The 20,744-nt window shown below is 50.6% G+C and overlaps 1 protein-coding gene and 1 long non-coding RNA gene across 5 annotated transcripts in view; one reads left to right on the top strand and one right to left on the bottom strand.

Moving 5' to 3' along the window:
• The window catches only part of Abca3 (ATP binding cassette subfamily A member 3), a 78,284-nt gene extending 61,029 nt beyond the window's left edge, over positions 1 to 17,255 (top strand). For 3 of the 4 annotated variants that reach the window (XM_010603523.3, XM_010603524.3, XM_010603525.3), the window contains 15 exons: positions 109 to 207; positions 3,317 to 3,503; positions 4,209 to 4,512; positions 5,538 to 5,811; positions 7,628 to 7,832; positions 8,291 to 8,510; positions 8,605 to 8,763; positions 10,463 to 10,635; positions 11,647 to 11,775; positions 11,900 to 12,094; positions 14,349 to 14,536; positions 14,988 to 15,158; positions 15,432 to 15,622; positions 15,794 to 15,867; positions 16,219 to 17,255. In XM_010603523.3, the coding sequence (XP_010601825.1) occupies positions 109 to 207; positions 3,317 to 3,503; positions 4,209 to 4,512; positions 5,538 to 5,811; positions 7,628 to 7,832; positions 8,291 to 8,510; positions 8,605 to 8,763; positions 10,463 to 10,635; positions 11,647 to 11,775; positions 11,900 to 12,094; positions 14,349 to 14,536; positions 14,988 to 15,158; positions 15,432 to 15,622; positions 15,794 to 15,867; positions 16,219 to 16,350 (2,701 nt within the window). In that variant the 3' untranslated portion in view covers positions 16,351 to 17,255. Of the gene's footprint in view, positions 1 to 108; positions 208 to 3,316; positions 3,504 to 4,208; positions 4,513 to 5,537; positions 5,812 to 7,627; positions 7,833 to 8,290; positions 8,511 to 8,604; positions 8,764 to 10,462; positions 10,636 to 11,646; positions 11,776 to 11,899; positions 12,095 to 13,828; positions 13,991 to 14,348; positions 14,537 to 14,987; positions 15,159 to 15,431; positions 15,623 to 15,793; positions 15,868 to 16,218 lie in introns of those variants that run through there. The other variant, XM_033758716.1, reaches the window with a different exon arrangement.
• A 2,635-nt stretch (positions 17,256 to 19,890) lies between these two features.
• LOC117284122 overlaps positions 19,891 to 20,744 on the bottom strand; it is a 4,489-nt gene continuing 3,635 nt past the window's right edge. The window contains exon 3 of the long non-coding RNA XR_004515210.1: positions 19,891 to 20,046. This is a non-coding gene — a long non-coding RNA (uncharacterized LOC117284122). The remainder of the gene's footprint in view (positions 20,047 to 20,744) is intronic.

Raw genomic sequence — 20,744 nt, forward strand, 5'->3', positions numbered from 1 at the left:
AAAAAAAAAAAAAAAAAAAAAAAAAAAAGAGGTAGTTGATTAGGTATTAATTATCTAAAAAGTCTTTGAGCAGCACCTCATCATTCTGTACCTTTTTTCTTTTTTCAGATTTGAAAGTCTTTTTGATAAACTGGAAAAGAAGCAGAAAGAATTGGGTATCGCCAGCTTTGGGGCCTCTGTCACCACCATGGAAGAAGTCTTCCTTCGGTCAGTAGGGGGATTCCTTATGGTCTGGACCTGGTTCTGGGAGTGATTTTGTTAAAAGGCAGCTTCAGGGTAGGGGATATAGCTCAGTGGCACAGCTCGTCTGGCAAGTGTGAGGTCCTGAGTTTGATTCCAAGTACAAGAAAAAAAAAGGCAGCTGTAAGGCAATCATCACAATTCTGCTCTTAACCAGAGATGGGGTGTAGCATATAACAGGGGCAGTGCAGTGGCACCATCAGGACTCTGGTACAGATATGACTGTATCAACACCTGCACACTGGGGATGCCACTGTCTGCATGCAAGGCATGTTTATGAGCTTCCTGGGGCACATCAACCCACAGATAGTTCAGGACAGCACCAGGCCTGCTGAGCTCTCCTAGGCAGGTCTATACCAGAGATGTGGGGTTAAACTTTCTGTCTCTCAGAACTGCAGGGTGATTGCTAGACCAATGACACATTTATCAGACACTTCTTGAATGCTTACTTGACAAATAAGAACTAAGAACTCAGTAAAAGTACATGTAAATAGATAGTTCTCCTTGAAGATCTAATGGCCTAGAGAGGCATCAGAATAAGACCATAAACTATAAGGCCATGTGGTGAGTATCCTGTGGATGTCTGCCCTAGAGATCTGTGGGACCATTGGGAAAAGCCACTATGACCATGGGGACCAGCAAAAAAAGAAGGCTAAGAAGGAGCCTGTGTCTACAGAGTCCCCTGAATCCAAGGCTGGCAAAAGAGGACGAAGGAAGAGGTCGCTCGCTCACCCTTGTCCAGCATGGGGCAGAACAGGGTAGATCTTAGTGAATCTTGGTTGAATTAAAAATGTACTGGCCTGGTGTCAGCTGGGCCTGGGGGTTGGTCCAAGGTTGCTCTCTGCAGCCATGGGACCTCTTGTCTCTTCATTTCTCGGGGTCTAGGGCCTCTCTGGCCTTCTGCATTACTTTGTTCCCTCGTTCACATTTAGCACATGGTCCCACCTGTCCTCCAGCCCTGATCTTGTGCCTGAACTTCAGGCCCCCACACCTGACAATGGTCTCTCTGAGCTCCTACTCTCAGGAAAAAAAATAATCAAAAGCTGTGCCCAACCTACCTAAGTCCCTCTAACAGAGTCAGAGAAGCCAACAGCATCCATAGGCATCCGGTACAGCTGCTTTCAACTAGAAGGAAAGGGGATATGGGAGAGATGGCACTACCTAGTGTCTCTGACTCATATTTGTGAGTCTTGAAGGATAAATAGGACTGAGAGAATCAATGGAGGGGGCCCTGGGCAGTGCCCACAGAGTAGAGACCAAGGCCCAAAGGCAAGACGGGGAAAAGGAAGCTAGTGGGCAGGTCCTCTGGCAGGCTTACAGCTAAGAGTGGCCCAGGTAAGCTTGGTTAGGCCAGATCAGAAAGCACCTCACATGCTCACTGGCTTCAGGGATATTTCCTGACTGACAAGGGATAGCTAGAGGGCTTTATATTTGGGCATTTATTTGTTTTGTTTCGTTTTTTGTGGTACTGGGGATTGAACCCAGGGCCTCTGTGCATGCTAAGCAAGTGCCCTGCCATTAAGCTACCCCCTCAGTCCTGTATATTTTTTAAATAACAGCTTTCCTAGCCAGATACACTGCTACACAACTATACTCCTACTAGCTACTCAAGAGGCAGAGGCAAGAGGATTGCCATGAATTTGAGGCCAGCCTGGGCTACATACTTCAAGGCCAGGCTGGACTATATAGCAAGACCCTGTCTCAAAATAAATATATCAAAACAAAAACAAAAGACACCCACGAATTTTAATCCTACCTCCCCCCAGAAAATCCATACCCAGTAGCAGTCTTTATCCCTCCTCCCTTTAACCCTGGCAACCACAGATCTCCCTTCCGTCTCTGGATTTGCCTGTTCTGGACATTTCGTATAAGTACAATCCCACAACATAGGATTTTTGTTTCTGATCTTTCACTTAGCATGATGTTATCAGGATCCATCCACACTGTGACACATCAGAAACTGTGTTCCTTTTTATTGGCTACACAACAGTCCACTGTGTGGATAGACCATGTTTTGTTTACCCATTTTTCAGTTGAGGGACATGTTTTTGACTATTTGACTACTACAAATCATGCTGCTGTGGATGTTTTGTGTACAAGATTTTGTGCAGATATGTGTGTTTATTCCTCTTTAGATGTAAACAGTACTATGGAACTGTGTCTAATCTGTCACTCCAATCATGACAACTGTCCATTCTCATTTTCAGGCCTACTGTTAGAAGTACTAAAATAGAAGACCCTCAGCTTCCTTATCTTATTTGTTGGTATATTTGTTCACTCATTCATTCATTCTGTCATCCATTTGTCCTTTCATCTGACCACTCAGACCAGTTAGGGCAACCATCTGTACATAGCCAAGCAAGACCCAGTGAAGAGAGAACCAGATTGGGCGCTGCCTCAGACAACCTCTGGTCTCCATTGGGAGATTGATCAGAGCCTGTGTTCGTGAGCATGGCCAGATGGGGAAAGTATCCACAAAAACAGCCTGACAGCTGAGATCAGAGGGCTCTGGCTCCAGTGTGGTCCTAGCATAGCCTGACCTCATGCACCTGCCACAGGAGTCCCCAGCCTTGCACATGCCTTCCATCCACTTCTGTCTGACCCTCTTATGACTATTGGAGGCGTGACCCTCCTGGAACAGAATTATCTGATTCCCAATATCACTTTGGCAGTGAGCACCCCGGCTTTCACCTCACTTCAATCTAGTACTTTCTGTATGATGATCCCTCCCCAGCCCTGAGCTCCCTGTCCATCTTGAAGGCCCTGGTTATAAATGTGGGCCATGGGGAGCATCTCTGTGAGAACAGGTTCCCTACAGAGACAACCGCAGCCACTTGTCTCTCTCCCCTGGGCCTTACCTGGCTGCATATGGATGGTTTTCCAGAGATATTTTTGATGAATGAGTAGATTAATTCCAAAAACTCATACTGATGAATGAGTACACAATGAGTCCAATGATATTATTTGGCTTCATAGCCTCTGATGATAGCCCTTTCTGCATGTCTTTCTTAGAGAAAGATAACTTTGTTCCACGCTACCGGGGAGCTAGATCATAACTGCCTGTGCTCTGATGCAGGGTTGGTAAGTTGGTGGACACCAGCATGGACATTCAGGCCATTCAGCTGCCTGCACTGCAGTATCAGCATGAGAGGCGGGCCAGTGATTGGGCTGTGGACAGCAACCTATGCGGGGTGATGGACCCCACTGACGGCATCGGCGCTCTCATCGAAGAGGAGCATGCTATGGTCCAGCTCAATACGGGGGTAAGCGGCGTCCTGGGTTGGAGCCCCCTGGCAGTGGAGTGGGAAGGTCAGGAGACACATAAGCTGACGTGGGGGTGTCCACAAGGGCAGATGGAAGACAAAGGGCAAATTATAGCTTACTCTCAGAGGGTGGGCAGAAAGAAAGGAAACGGGGGGGGGGCTTCAGTGGAGCCATTGCATGCCTTCGTGTTCTCACTGGGACATTCCATCAGTAGGGCCCTACTGGGGAGCCTGCCCCGTGCCTTGCTCTGTGCTGGCTTTCCAGCAACACCATGGCCCGGGTGAGGTGGGGGTGGGGCTGTTCCCATTTTACATGCGGGAAACCAAAGCCTGCGCCAAAGCCCAACAGTTCACCTTTGGCTCTGACGTTTAGATAGCCAAAAAGGGATGAGAGTGGGGAATACTGGCAGGTACTCTAGGGAAGCAGGTGAGGTTTGTCTTCTTCTCATGAATGAGATGGGCCAAACATGATAGTGTTTCCAGTGAGGACCTCAGCTGGTCCCCTAATGTTCTGTGATAAAAGTGCCTTCCCTCCAAGGCCCATGTGTGGACCTGCTGAGACATGCACTCTGGCTGTGGCTGCTTGTATGAATGTCAGCCAGAGGCCCACTAATGCCGTGTGGGGGCAATCCCTGCTACAGGCTGTTGGGATCAGGCGGTGGCTCCCAAGCCAAACTTGTGTCACCTGCATCCCCTCTGCCACAGCTTGCCCTCCACTGCCAGCAATTCTGGGCCATGTTCTTGAAGAAAGCCACATACAGCTGGCGGGAGTGGAAGATGGTAGCAGCACAGGTCCTGGTCCCCCTAACCTGCGTCATCCTGGCCCTCTTGGCCATCAACTACTCCTCGGAGGTCTTTGACGACCCCATCCTGAAGCTGAGCTTGGACGAGTATGGAAGAACCATTGTACCCTTCTCAGTCCCTGGCAGCTCACGACTGGATCAGCAGCTGTCAGAGCACCTGAGGGACATGCTGCAGGCAGCGGGACAGGAGCCTCGTGAGGTCCTGGGTAAGGGACAGTGGGGCCTGCAGGGCGCTGGATATGGGGTGGACAGAGCTCGGCTTCCCACTGTGGCAATGGCAACATCTGGATGGGTAGTCTTCTGTGTCTTATCCCCCATGGGATGTGAGCAGCATCCTTAGTTGTCCTCCATGATGTCATGACAACTAAAAATGCCTTTGCACCAGACATGGGGGCACACACCTGTAATCCCAGCACTCTAGGAAACTGAGGCAGGAGAGTTGAGAGTTTGAGCCCAGCTGGGCAATTTAATGAGTTAGTGAGAACCTATGTTAAAAGTTAAAACAGAGCTGGGGACGTAGCTCAGTGTGAAGGCCCTAGGTTCAGACCTCAGTACCAGGAAAAAAAAAAAAAAAAAAAAAGCCTTCAGACATCACCAAATGCCCCTAGCGGAAGATCATGCTGGCAGATCAGATCAGTTGCCCCAGACACAGATACCTTTCGAAGACGACGTGGTGAGGCATTTATTTACTACAGCCCTAGTTTCCAGGACCATTTATAATTGAAATGCAAAAGGCTCAGTGACCTTTGTATTCTCTTGTCTTTGTTTACCAGGCTGGTCACAACGTGCCTTCACGTGACATGGTATTTTCTTCCAGCAGTTTAAAACTCTAGGCCAGCGATGGTTTAGAGCTTTCGGTGATTAACACACAGCCTGCTGTGACACCCATGCCATAAGCTCACCACCACTTTAACTATCTCTGGCATCCAGGCTTAGAACAGCTGTGCTGTGCAAGAGTGGAATGTGCAGGAAGATTTTCTTACTTTCTTGCTTCCTCTCACATCCAGTCCAGCAGTGTGGACACTTAGCAGATGCATGATAAAGAAGTTGGCAAAAATGATGTCTTTCTTAAGAAAAGTATGACACATAGGCAGCTGGGAGCCTGCTGGCACTATGGGATGGGGCGATTCGGCCAGGCAGGAGCACCTGCTGTCCTGACACACTAGGACAGCAGTGGGTGTTCCTGCTTCCCCACCCGGTACTCTTGCTTGACGCTGCCTTTATTCCTCAGGTGACCTGGAAGAGTTCCTGGTTTTCAGGGCCTCAGTGGAGGGCGGTGGCTTTAACGAGCGGTGTCTGGTGGCAGTGTCCTTCAGAGATGTAGGAGAGCAAACTGTGGTCACTGCCCTGTTCAACAACCAGGCATACCACTCCCCAGCCACCGCCCTGGCCATCGTGGACAACCTTCTGTTCAAGCTGCTGTGTGGCCCCCAGGCCTCCATCGAGGTCTCCAACTACCCCCAGCCCCGGAGCGCCCTCCAGGCTGCCAAGGACCAGTTCAGCGAGTATGTGAGACCCACCCGACCCAGCAGGAGCCCACACCAGGACTGACCTCCTAGGGCACTGCCAGAAATGAGGCATGATAGATGAAAAAAGCACTTTCTGCCCAGCAGACACTGCTGGCTCTTGGTCAGAAAAACCCTGTCCCGACAGCTTACCACATTCACTTTTCCTGTGGCCAAAAATCAGCCTATGAGACCTGTCCCACATGCATTGTGGTCTTTGGTGGGGACTTCCTCCTCTTCCCAGCAGGCTTGTCAGCAGCTGCAGGGGAAGGGAAGACTATGCTGAGGGTACTGAGAAACAGCCTCCCTGGAGGGCTCCAGACCATGCCCAAAAACAAGCTGAAGGGTTCAGGCTTATTATGTAGACAGTGGACCAAGCAAGAGGATGCTTATCTAATAGTAAAAATCTATCATTTAGCCAGGCATGGTAGTACACACCTATAATCGTAGCACTCAGGAGACTAAGGCAGGAGAATCACCATGAGTTTGAGGCCAGTCTAGGCTGCATAGTGAATTCAAGACCAGGCTGAACTACATAGTAAGACCCTGTCTCACACACACACACACACAAAAAGAATCATTCAGCTGGATATGGTGGTGTATAATTTCAGCAGTTTTGGAGGCTGAGGCAGGATTGCAAATTTGAACCCAGCCTGGTCAATTTACCAACTTAGTGAGACCTTGTCTCAAAATAATTTTTAAAAAGGGAGGAGGGGAGGGAACGTAGCTCAGTGTGAAGGCCTTGGGTTCAATCCCCAGTACTGGGAAAAAAGCGGGGATATCATTCACACATCCACGGTCACCTCTCCCCACATTGTGCCATTACTTGCTTGGTGTGTTCAGAGGTGAGCTCCCTCACTTCCATGTAAACTTATTGAACATCTCAAACAGCCGGAAGAAAACTTGTACCCATTAATATCTCTCTCTGGCTCCTGGCTCCTGGCAAGTGCTAATCTGCTTTGTCTTTGTGGGGTTGCCTATTCTGTTTATTTTGTTTGTTTGTTTTTGAGACAGGGTCTCACTATGTAGTTGAGACTGCTCTGGAACTCACTGTGTAGCCCAGGCTGATCTCAAACTCACAGTGATCCTCCTGCCTCAGCCTCCCGAGTGCTGGGATTACAGGCGTGCATCACCACATCCGGCTTCATGCCTATTCTGGATATTTTGTAAACTTGGAATCAAACACAATATGACCTTTTGTGTCCTGCTGCTTTCAGTTGACACGGTATTCTCAGTGTTCATCCAAGTCCTGGCATCATTTATTCCTTTCTTTTCTTTTCTCCTCCTCCTCTTCCTCCCTCAGCCCGCTCCCTCCTCCTGTCCCCATCTTCTTCTTCCGCCTGCCGGATAATATTCCATGCCCCAGCACTGTTAAGACAATCAAGAGGTCTTTAAGCCACAGAATGATGTCAGAACCTGTTTCTGGAAGACGTTGCCAGCAACTGGATGCAGAACACAGAATGCACTGGGAGGGGAAATGAGCTACTAGAGTGATCCAGGCCCCTAACAGTGGAGTCTGAACTGGGGTGGTGTGGAGAAAGCATGACAGGAGTTCCCAAGAGACAGACAACAGAAAGAGCAACAGGGGGCACTGACTCTGTGTAGACATCGGTGGTTTGGGGGACACACACAGCTTGGGAGGGAGATGCTGCCCCCGTTGCCAGAATGACATCCAGAGGAGGAGCATTCCTCAGGGGTGAGGAGTTTCTCCTGAACCCCCTGGGATATTCCGCTACTGCACTGCATGCTTTGGACATTAATGACCCAACAGCTCAATCTTTACTGTCGCCCAGATACACTGCTTTTTCTTCCCCAGGGGCCGAAAGGGATTTGACATCGCCCTCAATCTGCTCTTTGCCACGGCATTCCTGGCTAGCACATTTTCCATACTGGCTGTCAAAGAGAGGGCTGTCCAGGCTAAGCATGTCCAGTTTGTGAGTGGTATCCATGTGGCTACTTTCTGGCTCTCTGCTCTACTGTGGGACCTCATCTCCTTCCTTATCCCCACTCTGCTGTTGCTGGTAAGTGCTGGACAGTGCTGGACCCTGACCTGCAAGCCAGAGGACTTGCCTGAGGGACCCCTGTGTGGAACTGGAACCAGCAGAGGCTGGTCCCTTCATTCGCAGAATCCAGAATCACACCTTAAGAGCCTTAACTAATTACATCTTCAAAGACTCCTGACTCCAGGATGACAGTGGAAAACATGGGCAATTCTTGCCTGTTTCCTCTCTCCACACCACTATCCCTCTTGGGTGGGCAGGACCTGGATCGAACCAGCTGACCTGGTTCCAGCAGTATCAGCCAAGGAAAGAGGCAGGAATGGCTGGTCCCATGACCGAAAGCCACCATGGGGCCACGAAGCCTGGGCTGGCTGATGGATCAGGGTCCAAGGATCATTGAATGCTTCTATAATCCCCTCCATCCCCTTAGGAACTGGCCCCTGGCCGTGCACCAGTTTATCTCCTCTGTGTTGCCACAGGTGGTATTCCGGGCCTTCGATATATGCGCCTTCACGCGAGATGGTCACGCGGCCGACATGCTGCTGCTGCTCATGCTCTATGGCTGGGCCATTGTCCCCCTCATGTACCTCCTGAGTTTCTTCTTTTCGGGCGCATCCACTGCCTACACGAGGCTGACCATATTCAATATCCTGTCCGGCATCGCCACCTTCCTCATAGTCACTATCATGCGCATCCCAGGTGGGCGCACAAAGACCACCCTCACCCTGGATCTGTCTTCGGGCAGGTGTGGTGCGCCCTCCAGCACTGACTGGTCTGCACCTCCTCACCGCAGCCTTGAAGTTAGAAGAACTCTCCAGAACCCTGGATCACGTGTTCCTGGTGCTGCCCAACCACTGCCTAGGGATGGCGGTCAGCAGCTTCTATGAGAACTACGAGACACAGCAGTACTGCACCTCCTCAGAGGTTGCCACCCACTACTGCAGAAAATACAGTGAGTGCCCAACCACTCCCGTGGGCAGCCCTTTCCTCTGAGCTCTGCCCCAGGTCACCAGCTGACCCTGAACACCCCCAGCTAAGGGATGTTTCACTGTCAATAAACACAATACCACAGGTAGGGTAAGTCACACAGCAAAAAAAAGCTTCTTTTGGCCCATGGCCCTTCAAGGACAAGAGCCCACTTGTTTCTTTTTCTTTCTTTTTTTTTTTTGAGGGTACTGGGGATCAAACTCAGGACCTTGCGATTATGAGACAGGCATGGTGCCACTGAGCTAAATCCCCAGCCCTGATGTTGGCCTTCTTGCTGTGAGGGTTGCTAGGCAGTGCGTTTCATCACACAGCTTGAGAAGGGGATCATGAGCACATGTCTCTCTGATGGGTGTGTTTGTGTGTGCCCCTCTTATCCCTTTTCTTGCTAAACCACCAGCATTCAATTATGGGAGCTCTACCTGTTTATCTTATCTAATCCTAAATTTCTGTCTCTAAACACTAGAGATAAGGATTAGGTTTCTACCCTCTTTAACATCTCAGGTTGAGGCCGGGGATTTAACTCAGTGGTTCTACTCTAGGTCCTGAGTTTGATTTCCCAGAGAACAAACAAACAAACAAACACCTACAGTCTGGGCTCAGTGTTAACACTGAGAAGACCCTCAAGCCACACCCAAACCAAAGCAGGGCTGCTTCTCTTCTTTGTGGCCTGGTGCCCATCTGCCTGCCCACCTCTATTATCCGCACTGCTACCCACATATTCCAGGCCTACCTCCTTTTTCTTGCTCTGTGTACCTGCCCTGGTGTCCTGTGGCTCTGGAACCCTGGCTTAATAACAGACATGTATCCTTTCCCTAGGTCCACAGTAAGGGTATGGACAGGGCCAGGTTCCCTCTGAAGGTTTGTGGGGGGATCATCCTGCCTCTCAGCTTCCCAGGCTCTAGGGCTTCCTCAGCGGGACCACATCACTCTGTTTTGCTTTGTACTGCCTCCTCCCTTGTCCTTTGCTTCCTTTCTTCCTTCCTTCCTTTTTTTAACCATGTACTGAGAATTGCACCTAGTGCCTTCTCACTAAGCTTCATCCCTAGCCTCCCTTTTTTGGTTTGTTTTTGTTTCTTGGAGACAGGGTCCATCCTGCCTTTCTGTCTTTCTCTTACAGGACACTTGTCTTTGGATTCAGGGCATACCCTAAATCCAGAATCATACCTTAAGAGCCTTAACTAATTATATCTTCAAAGACCCGACTCCTAAACAAAGCCACAGGGGGTTAGCACTTGGGCCTCTCTCTGTGGGGCCCTTTCTGTACCTACAGTGGTCTCCAGGGGGCAGTGAGGTCGTCTTTGTGGAACCCTACCCGCTCCAGGCTCAGTCCCTACTGTGCTGCTGCTTGTCATGGGCCTATCCCCTCTAAATTGCTGGTCACTCACAAAGGGACACATCTCATCTACCCTGGTGGAGGTAGCAAGTGTGAGTGGTGGATGAGGATGTGACAGTCCCTTATCACAAGTGTGCAAGGGGCACCTCACACAGCAAAAGGAAAGTAGCTGAGGCTCCCACATGGCATTTTCAGAGACGGGGCACATTTTTAGGAAAAGTTTGAGGAGCCTTGGGGCTCAGGCATTTGTGGTGGAGGAAGGCTGGGCTGGGCCCTGGGAGGGAGGGGGTGCTTAACTGAAGGCCCCAGCCTGGCTCCCTGCCCTACACAGACATCAAGTACCAGGAGAATTTCTACGCCTGGAGCACTCCGGGGGTCGGCCGGTTTGTGACCTCCATGGCCACCTCAGGGTGTGTCTACCTCACCTTGCTCTTCCTCATCGAGACCAACCTGCTGTGGAGACTGAGGACCTTAGTCTATACCTTCTGGAGGAGGTGGACGCTGGTGAGTGGCTCCTAGGCATCTCAGAGACCCCGGCCAGACACACCTCATTGCTCTGCTGGTGTCTAGAACATGTCTACCTGACAGCTTGTGCTCCCTGGGCAGACCTACCACGCAGTGAGCCATGGTGTCAGCCTGGTGCATTGTTAGCTCTTACAGCCCAGGGAGGGGTGGTCCTTACCCGTTGTAAGGACTGCCTGAGTCCTGAGCCCCTGTTGCCACAGAGTCGGCCTTCAGGCCAAGGTCCCCTTCTAAGCAGGGGAGGTATCAGGGCCACTTAGGAGTGCTCCACACATTATTGTATACTTTTTTTTTTTTGTACTCGGGATTAAACCCAGGGCCTTTGCACTGAACTACATCCTCAGCTCTTTTTTTTTAATTTATTGAGCCAGGGTCTCGCTAAATTGCTAAATTGCCTGGGCCGAACCTGAACTTGTAATCATTCTGCCTCAGTCTCAGTGCTGGGATTACAGGTATGCACCACCACACCCAGCTACATACATTTGTATTTTTCAGATACACGTGGGGCTCCACCTGCTCCCTCACACTAGCAAAGTGCTGAGTTCCCATTAGATATACAGATTAACCGGCGGCCAATTGAGTTCTCTAAAATATTAACACTTTTCTAAAAAGGAGTTCTCTCCAAGTATTACAGTCTTCTGTGCCAGACACTAGCGCATACCTTAAGCTACTCAGAAGGCTGAGGCAGAAGGATCACTTACCCCAGGCTGAACGACTTAATGAGACCTCATCTCAAAAACATAAAATTTTCCCTCACATCCCTCAGCAGAGTTTATAATTTTCTCCATGAATCTCAAAGTTTTTATAGTATTGGATAGTCTGTTTCCTAGATGTTGATACAGCCCCTGTGGCCACCCACCTTTTCTTATAAAAGTCTGAGTGGACATGTGGGGAGGACTTAAGTCTTTTCTATCAGATGTCTCATGTCCACCTCGGTCCTTGCCCTTCCTCCCATGGGGCTGGGATTCACATGTGTTTATTTGAAACAATTAGGCAGAATTGCACAGCCGAACATCAGTGGTTCCTGAGGACCTCGATGTTGCACAAGAGAGGAACCGAGTCCTGACCCCCAGCCTGGACTCTCTGCTGGACACACCTCTGATCATCAAGGAGCTCTCCAAGGTAACACACAGGCCTTGTCCTCCGCAGGGCCACCGATCAGGTCCCGGGACACTGGAAGTTGGCAGGGACTGAGGGCAGGGTACGGAGCCTCTTCATTTGGTATTTCCTGCTGGGCATCCCACAGGTGTATGAACAGCAGGCACCCCTCATTGCTGTAGACAGGATCTCTCTCGCAGTCCAGAAAGGGGAATGCTTTGGTCTCCTGGGTTTCAACGGAGCTGGAAAGACCACAACATTCAAAATGCTGACTGGGGAAGAGACCATCACCTCAGGGGATGCCTTCGTTGGGGGCCACAGCATCATCTCTGACATTGGAAAGGTAGGTACCCAGGGAGGCCCTGCTGAGGTGGGGTGGGCAAAGCAGGGGATGCCCTGGAAAAAGGGATGGGCTGGCCTCTGTCTGCAGTGGGCACAGCACATGACTGGACAGCAGGACAAGACAGTGATGGGGCCAGGGCCAAGCAAGTGGGCAGAGAAAAATGTGGGCTGAAGAGGTACAGCCAGCACTGAGGGAGTCGCTTCCAGACCAGGGCTACTCTGTGTCCAGCCAACATGGACATGGGTTTGGAAGCTTGTTGAGTGAAAGGGACAAAAAGGGAGGCCCAGGGCCCACCCACAGTTTTCTTGAACTGGACTGAACCCGAGGTGAGGCTGGATTGGGGGCAGCCCTCCTATTCCCTGACCCTTGAGTAAAGCACAGAAAGTCCCCATGTACCAACCAGAGCAGGAGGAAAGGAAAGGCAAAGAGCCTGTGCCTGAGAAGTAGCCAGAAATTTCTCTGAACTAGTGATAATAGCCTTCTAGGCTGGTACCTCAGGGGCCAGAGTACGCTCACACCCTCTCTGGAGGGTGTTCCAGCCTGTGGACAGTCAATGTACATAATGAGGAACCACATAATTGAGGCCCCACAAAAGGAATAAATCCACAGACTGAATTTGCAGTTACAAGGCTCTATTATAAAGTAATTGTTTGCTCTGTTTATTTATTTATTTTTGGGACTGGGGATCAAATTCAGGCCCTTGCACTTGTGAGGCAGGCTGTGGAACCACTGAGCCAAATCCCTGGCCCTATTCACTCTGTTTAAAGAAATAAATGTTCAGGCATAGTGGTACATGCTGTAATCCCCAACTAGGAAGACAGCAGGAAGATTGCCATGAGTTCAAGGCCAGCCTGGGCTACATAGTGAGACCTTGTCTCAAATAATCAAAAAACAAAAAACAAAAAGAACAAAGGAAGAAGAGAGGGAGGGAGGGAGAGAGGTTAGGGAAGGAAGAAAGGAGCTGGGTGTGGTAGCACGTGCCTATAGTCTCAGCACTCTGGGAGGCTGAGGCAGGAAAATTGCAAGTTCAAACCCAGCCTGGGCAATTTAATGAGACTTTGTCTCAAAATTTAAAAATGTTAAAAGGACTGGATATATACCTCAGTGCAAAGGCCCTGTGTTCAGTCTCTGGACATGGAGGAGGCAAAGGAAAGAGAATAGGAAGAGGGGTAATACCTGAAGAGGTAATGACAAAGAATTAAAAGCAGATTCTAGGGTGAGGCTATAGATCAGTGGTCGAGTACCTGCCTAGCATGTATGATTCCCTGGGTTCAATATCTAGCACCAAGAAAAATAAATTAAAAACTTTAATCAGCTTTGAACCCACTGTGATGGCACGCTCCTATAATCCAAGTTCAAGGCCAGCCTGGGCTGCATAGTGAGTCCAAGGCCATCCTAAAACCTCATAGTGAGATGCTGTCTCAAAAAACAAAGCAGATGCTACAGGCCCGGTGTGCTGCCACGGGCCTGTAATCCCAGCACTTAGGAGGCTCAGGCAGAAGGACCATGAGTTCAAGACAAGTTCAAGACGAGTGATTTTGAGGCTAGTCTGAGTAACACAGTGAGATCCTGTCAAAACAAAAAGGAGAAGCGGAGAGAGAGGGCCCTGCCCTTGACAGCTGGTGAAAGTAGTGGGGCACTGAGCAGCACAGGAGCCCCAAAGCCCCACTGCATCCCCGCTCTGCTGGAAGCCAGCACTCACACAGAGACCAACTGCTGTGCCTTCCAACACAGTGTCACTCCCCACAGAGGTGCTCTCCACAGCACCTCTTATTAGAAGAAGGAAAGAAAGAAAGAAGGAAAGGCCCCAGTGCATGTTGGAAGGCAGCTATGCTCACCACTATACCACCAACGCGTCAGTGCATGTTGGATGTGATGTAAACGTTGGAGGGATCGATGAACAAGTGATCAGGTATAAACTACAAAGTTTTGCATAGTGATCACTGTGCATAATCACTCTTAAGCCAACCTGCCCCTGCTTGTTGTGGACCAGCCCTAAGTTAGGTCACCTGTTGGCCTCTTTCTGGCCCCTCTGGGAGCCTCCCTGATCCAGCCAAGTCTTTTCTGTGACCCCGCAGAAGTGCTGCTGGCAAGACTTCCACTGTGAGCACTTGGCATGGCCTGAGCACCAGTTTCATGGCCCAGCCTGAATGGGCTCTCTGCAAGGCTCGGAAGCAGGCACCACAGCAGATGGTCTCTGTGGTCCTGTCAAGGGACTTCATTCCAACCCACCCTTCTTGGTGCTGTCCTCCAGGTGCGGCAGCGGATGGGCTACTGCCCCCAGTTTGATGCCCTACTGGACCACATGACTGGCCGGGAGATGCTGGTCATGTATGCACGTCTGCGGGGCATCCCCGAGTGCCTCATTGATGCTTGTGTAGAAAACACACTGCGGGGCCTGCTTCTGGAGCCGCATGCCAACAAGCTGGTCAAATCATACAGGTACGACATCACCCAGCCTCCCGCCCCTGTGCAAAGATGAGTCCAGCCCTTTCCAGGGTGGAGTGAGGGGCTTCCTTAGCATAGCATTGGGGTGACTGACTACACAGGTCAGCAGGCAGGGCCTTCCCACCCATGGCTCCAGGATCACGCAGGAATTTGTAGCATGACCCAGATAGCGTCAGATGAGAGAAGCCGGATGGTTCCTGCCATCTAAAAATAAGAACAGCCAGTGAGTGATGTTGGCCCCCTGGGTGCAGATAGATGCTGTTCCTTCGCCCGTGGGGAATAGACTCACAGCTGTCTCTGGGGACTCTGGTTTTATGTGATGGGCTTCACCTCCTTCCTCTCACCTGGGTACTCTGCAGTCACTAGGCATAGGCCTCTGCTGGGACCTGGGGAGTTCATGCTGATTATCAGCCTTGCCTCCCACCTGGCACCCCTTTATCCCCAGCGGTGGGAACAAGCGCAAGCTGAGCACTGGCATTGCCCTCATTGGTGAGCCTGCAGTCATCTTCCTGGACGAGCCGTCCACTGGCATGGACCCTGTGGCCCGGCGCCTGCTTTGGGACAGTGTGGCCCGGGCTCGAGAGTCTGGAAAGGCCATTGTCATCACCTCCCACAGGTAGCACCTGCATCTCTGTGGATTAGTGGAAGAGCCTCAGTGGGTTGTGGGACAGATGTGGGGAAGGAATGGGAGAGCAAAAGACCTCTCGGTAGCTGGTGCAAAGCCTGCCAGAAGATTCCCAGGCTCTGCACATGAGCTACACTCTGAGCATCGGAATCAGAGACAAGCTGACCAGGGCATTGACAGCCATCTGTCTGCGCAAGCCTTGAACAACAGGGGTGGGCGTCAGCTTCCTCTAGCCCTGTCTTAGGCCTCCACCCTTCTCCCCAGCATGGAAGAATGTGAGGCCTTGTGCACCCGGCTGGCCATCATGGTGCAGGGTCAGTTCAAGTGCCTGGGCAGCCCTCAGCACCTCAAGAGCAAGTTTGGCAGCGGCTACTCCCTGCAGGCCAAGGTCCGGAACGAAGGGCAGCTGGCAGCACTGGAGAAATTCAAGTCATTTGTGGATCTGACCTTTCCAGGTGTGTGCTGGACCACTGCCTGGGCCTGTCAGCTGCTGTGCAATATGTGCCTCACCCCACCAAGTCCCACATCCCTGACCCCTGGGACGAGGACCACCGTCCTGTGCACCAGGCCACCCTCCCCACCCGTTCAGCCTGGTCTCACGGGAACATGGTCTCTCCTTTGTGTAGGAAGCACCCTGGAAGATGAACACCAAGGCATGGTCCACTACCACCTGCCTGGCCACAACCTGAGTTGGGCAAAGGTGAGCACAGACTTGGCCCCTGCTGGATGCCAGCAGCGATTAGGGAGGGTCCCCCCACCTTTTGTTGGGTTGGAAAGAAGTCAGAGCAAAAAAAAGAAAGTGGCTTAGAGAAGAGAGTTTGCCGAGGTCATACTGTGAGCTGGAAATAGTCAGGAGGAAGCTGGACCCTCACCTCGATGCTCCTCATAGTTAGCTCCCTGGAAACTCAGCTGACCTTGTGGGACTGACCTCCCAGGGGGTCTGGAGTGGAGCTGGGCAAGGGTGGGACCTTGGGGGCTAGAGAACTTGCTGACCCAGCCAAGGAGGATAGGTCCTGAGTTCTCTTACCATTGGCTTCTGCTTCTTCTGAAGGTTTTTGGTATCCTGGAGAAAGCTAAGGAGAAGTATGGAGTGGACGACTACTCAGTGAGCCAGATCTCGCTGGAGCAAGTTTTCCTGAGCTTCGCTCACCTGCAGCCCCCCACTGCTGAAGAAGGGCGATAAGCAGCGATGAGGAACATCTGCTGCCTCCAGGGAGCCAGGCAGAAACGGGACAGGATGGTGCAACAGCTGCATATCCTCTTCCTCTGAGTTTCTCTTACACTTTTATTTTTAATCACTTTTTTTCTGTGATGGACATGAAAAAATCAAGGTGTTGTACACAGAATGGACCAAGTGTGTCTGTGCCCTCACACAGGAATTAGCATGCAGATTTCTACTCCTGAAGGCAGGCTCTGGGTCACCTGTTTCCAGCTCCAGAGCTAGCCAGCAGCGTGTGTGATCAGCCGCAGGTCTGTGGGTGGAGAGCTGTCCCAGGTAGGACTGCGGCTAAGCTGGGGGTAGGATGGTTGAATTTCTCTCTGTGTTCACACAAAGGACCCAGGGACCTATCTACATTTACACGACTTTTGTGTTCCCCTCGGGAGGAAAATAAAAGCCACCGTTGGGCCGGGGATTTCGCTCAGTGGTCCCACCGCCTGCCTCACGAGCACAAGGACTAGAGTTCAATCCCTGGTACCAAAAAACAGCCACCAGGGATGAGCTGTATCAGGCTGCCAAAAATGGACATAAAAGGTGCAAATGACCATCCATGAAGGGAAGTTGTCAGCTGTGACTAGGTGCTGAGACCTTAGCTTCTAGTGCAGCCCCACAGGCATCCTTGGAGTCAGTGCTCCATATGTATGAGTGCTTTGCCAGGCTAAGCTGACCGCAGCCTGGGCATTGCCCCCAAGCACCATCTGGAAGCAGTGGGCACAGGGAAATGATGGCAACAGTTGGAGCACAGTTCTCCATTCCCACCTCTGTACCTTCAAGACATCACCAGCCACAGGACAAGTCAGGGACCACTGCAGGGCTGAGACACTAAACATATTGTGACTGTCCAGAAAATAAAGGATAAGGGAACGTGGTCATAGTCTGTGAATCATACGTGTATATGGGGGAGGGTTGTGGGGCTCTGATCACTTTCCCACAATCCTAATAAAAGCTCTCATACCAAGTTTCAAACAAATGTAAACAGGAATTTGCTTTTCCCAATAGGGAGGAAACTTAAAAGATCACTGTCATAAGGTAAAGGAATATGCCCAAAATACAGTGAAAGCAGTCAGATCAGTGCCTAGCTGACATCCTTAGTCTACAACCAAGGAAAGAGAGCTGGTTGGTGCAGGAGACTACAGACCTGGGTAGGCAGGAAGCCTCTGGCTCTGGCATTACACATTACCCATGGATATGAAGTTATTTTCCAGAAGTCTCTTCAGCATCAGTCCCTTTCTTTGCACACGATTGTTTCTTATAGCTTTCTAAAACTTTATGATCAGAATCTCTGCATTTTACATTCCTTTAGAATCCATAATTTAGCCAGGAATGGTGGCACATGACTGTAATTCCAGAACTCAGGAGGCTGAGACAGAAGGATTGCTCAGTTTGAGGCCAGCCTGAGCTACATAATCAGTTGAAGGCCAGCCTGAATTATATAGCAAGACCCTGTCATAAAACATCTATTTTCATAATGTTAGATTTGTTTTCATCATTTTGGCTCATTAGGGACTTCACATTTATTTTGGGGTTTTTTTTTGGGGGGGGGGGCTTGGTGCCGCTGACGGAGCTCGGGATCTTGAGCTTGTAAGGCAGACAGCAGAATCACTGAGCTAAATCTCCAGCCCCTTTACATTTGTTTTTGAGACAGAGTTTTTTGGTTATTTTGAGATAAGTTCTCTCTGTAGTTCAGGCTGGCCTCAAATTCGCAGCAATCCTACTGCCTCAGCCTCCCCAGTGCTAGTATTATGCACAATGTGTCAGTGTGCCTGGCTCCTCAAATTTGTTTTTATCATTCTAAAAGTTTAAAAAAGCAAATAGTTTCCAGTAGCACTCTTACTCCCTTTAGAAGTCTTCAAATTATTATCAATGAGTTCCACACCACAGAAACTAACAGGAACAGTGGTAGCCTAAACACAGCTCAAGAGAAAACACCTGGCAGTGTACCCTCTCACTTGTCAGCAAGGCTGCAGCCTCTAGGTGCAGGCCTAAGGCTACATCCAGGTTGGATTTGTGGGATTAGAGGAAGAGAAACAGGCCACTGAATGCATGTGGTTGTTTGCCCATAAATCATCCCCAAAAGTCCTAGGGCAGGTATCCTTGAACTTGACGTAAGCCCATGTGTAGAGATTTAGGTAGGAATCATTTTTCTCCTTTGATACCATACAAAATGTGTGGCAAAAGCTGCTTAGGCCCAAGAGAACAGCCTATGGGATCACACACAGGTGAAACCAGCCTGCTTCAGTAAGACCCGAGGAGCCTGGCCACCCTTCATAGGGTGGGATGAAGCTACCAGCAAGGGTCTTAAGTGAGGAGCCTTTTAGGAAGATGAATGTGGAGGGGACAATGCAGACAGCCCAGGCCACTGCGTGGGAACATCCAGAAGAATCTGGGTGTCTGTGGGAAGAGTCCAAGCCTGTATGTAAGAACAAAGCTTGGTCAGCTACAGGAGCAGCCCAGTTAGAAGGGACCCCAGAGCATCAGGAAGGTTTCACATAGTTCCCAGGGGTATCTTTAGGGCTGGACACTCGGTGGTGAGTCATGAGAAATAGAGCCAAGATGGGCGTGGTGGCACATGCCTATAATCCCAGCACTTGGGTGGCAGAGGCAGGATCACTGTGAGTTGCTACACTGGGCTACATAGTGAATTCAGAGCCAGCCTGAACTATAAAGTGAGAGTCTGTCTCAAAAAAAAAAAAATGAGACCAAGCAGGAACCCACCCCTATTACCTATTAGTACCCCCAGTCGACTTTATATGAGTTACATTTCTTTGGGGTGGGGCGGACACACAAAGCCTCACCAAGTTGCCCAAGCTAGGCTCAAGATTGCAATCCCTCTGGGATTATAGGTGTGGTACCACAGCCCAGCTCCATTGGCTTTTTCAGCCGTGGGAGGGTAGATGAAGCGTGGACTTGAGAATCTGGCCTGCCCACCCCTTCCTGTTTCTATTCCTCCAGACTACCAGGGCCCAGGTGACTACAGATGCTGTTTCTAGATTTTTTTTTTTCTCATACTGGGGATCAAACTCAGGACCTTGTACTTGTGAGGCAGGCGCAGTGCTACTGAGCTAACTCCCCGCCCTTGTTTCTAGATTTGTTGCTTCTCCAGGCCACATAGTATTACCCAGGGACCCAGCTGCTACTCCACTTGCAGCTCCTGTGAGACCCTGGAGATGTCATTCTGCTTCTGCTGCTCCACATGGCTCTCTCTTGGGCTGAGGACAAGGCCTGTGGAACAGCATATGTGTAATGTCCTTTGTGTTCTGTCTGGTCCGACTATAGTTCAACTGAAACACTCAGACACTATCACTGCACCTAGAATTTGGCAGGGTACTACGACAGAGCGTGGACAGGACTAAGAAGATCTCCCACTGCCTTTTCCGGTTTAAAGTGGAAGGGATACCTCTACCCTAGGGGAAGGAGGGACCTGGCCAGCCCTCAGGCAGCTCAGATCACATGAAAGGAAACCTACCTCCAGACCAGGCTTGCTGCATGGATCAGAAACCCGAGATCACAGTGGTTTAAAGACAGAAGTTTATTTCATGGCATATATGAGATCCAGGCAAGGCAATGTGGGGCTGTCACCTCCATGGTCTCAGGGACTAGGCTCCACCCACCTGCTCTGCCATTCAGGTAGGGGCTTCTTTCCTTGGGTCATCTCTGAGTCTGGAATAAGGAAGGGAAAAGGAAAGTACATTTGGCTAACCAGAATCCTTCATGCAGTCGTCCCACTGCCCCCATCACAAAGAATAAAGACATACGGCTATACCAGTTAAAGGAAACCGAGATACCAGGGCACGTCTAGCAGTCTCCACCACAGAAGGCAAGAGTCCCCCCTCCCCACACACACCAGCATTTCCATCTGAAAAGGGACCCTTTATCACCTAATGGACCCTCATGGCCTGGGATCTGGGCAGGCAGGTGAGGGACTGAGGCTGTGGGGTCTCACCTAGGGAGCAGCGGCCTGCCTTCCTCCTCAGCCTATGGGGCTGCCCAGGCCCAGCTCCTGGGATCTGGCCCACACCCCACAGATGCTAGTGTCCAAGGCTTCTGGTTTTTGAGCTCCACAGCACCTGCTCTGCCACAGGTCTGCCCACTTAAGTCAACACCACAACTTTACCTCCAGCTCATCAGCTCAGCATCCAGCTCTCACCAGTCTCCACCCCATTCTCTATGAGTCCACTGTAGGGGCACAGCCCTGGTATCTCCACCCTTGATTTCAACATGCCAAAAACAGATATATGGCCCAGCATGGTGGCACATGCCTGTAATTCCAGCACTGGGGAGGCTGAGGCAGGAGAGCTGCTGCAAGTTCAAGGCCAGCCTGAACTAAAGCGAGTCCCTGTCTAAAAAAAAAAAAAAAA

This window comes from Fukomys damarensis, unplaced genomic scaffold (assembly GCF_012274545.1).
Source record: "Fukomys damarensis isolate Sample0158 unplaced genomic scaffold, DMR_v1.0_HiC HiC_scaffold_34, whole genome shotgun sequence".
NCBI lineage: Eukaryota > Metazoa > Chordata > Mammalia > Rodentia > Bathyergidae > Fukomys > Fukomys damarensis.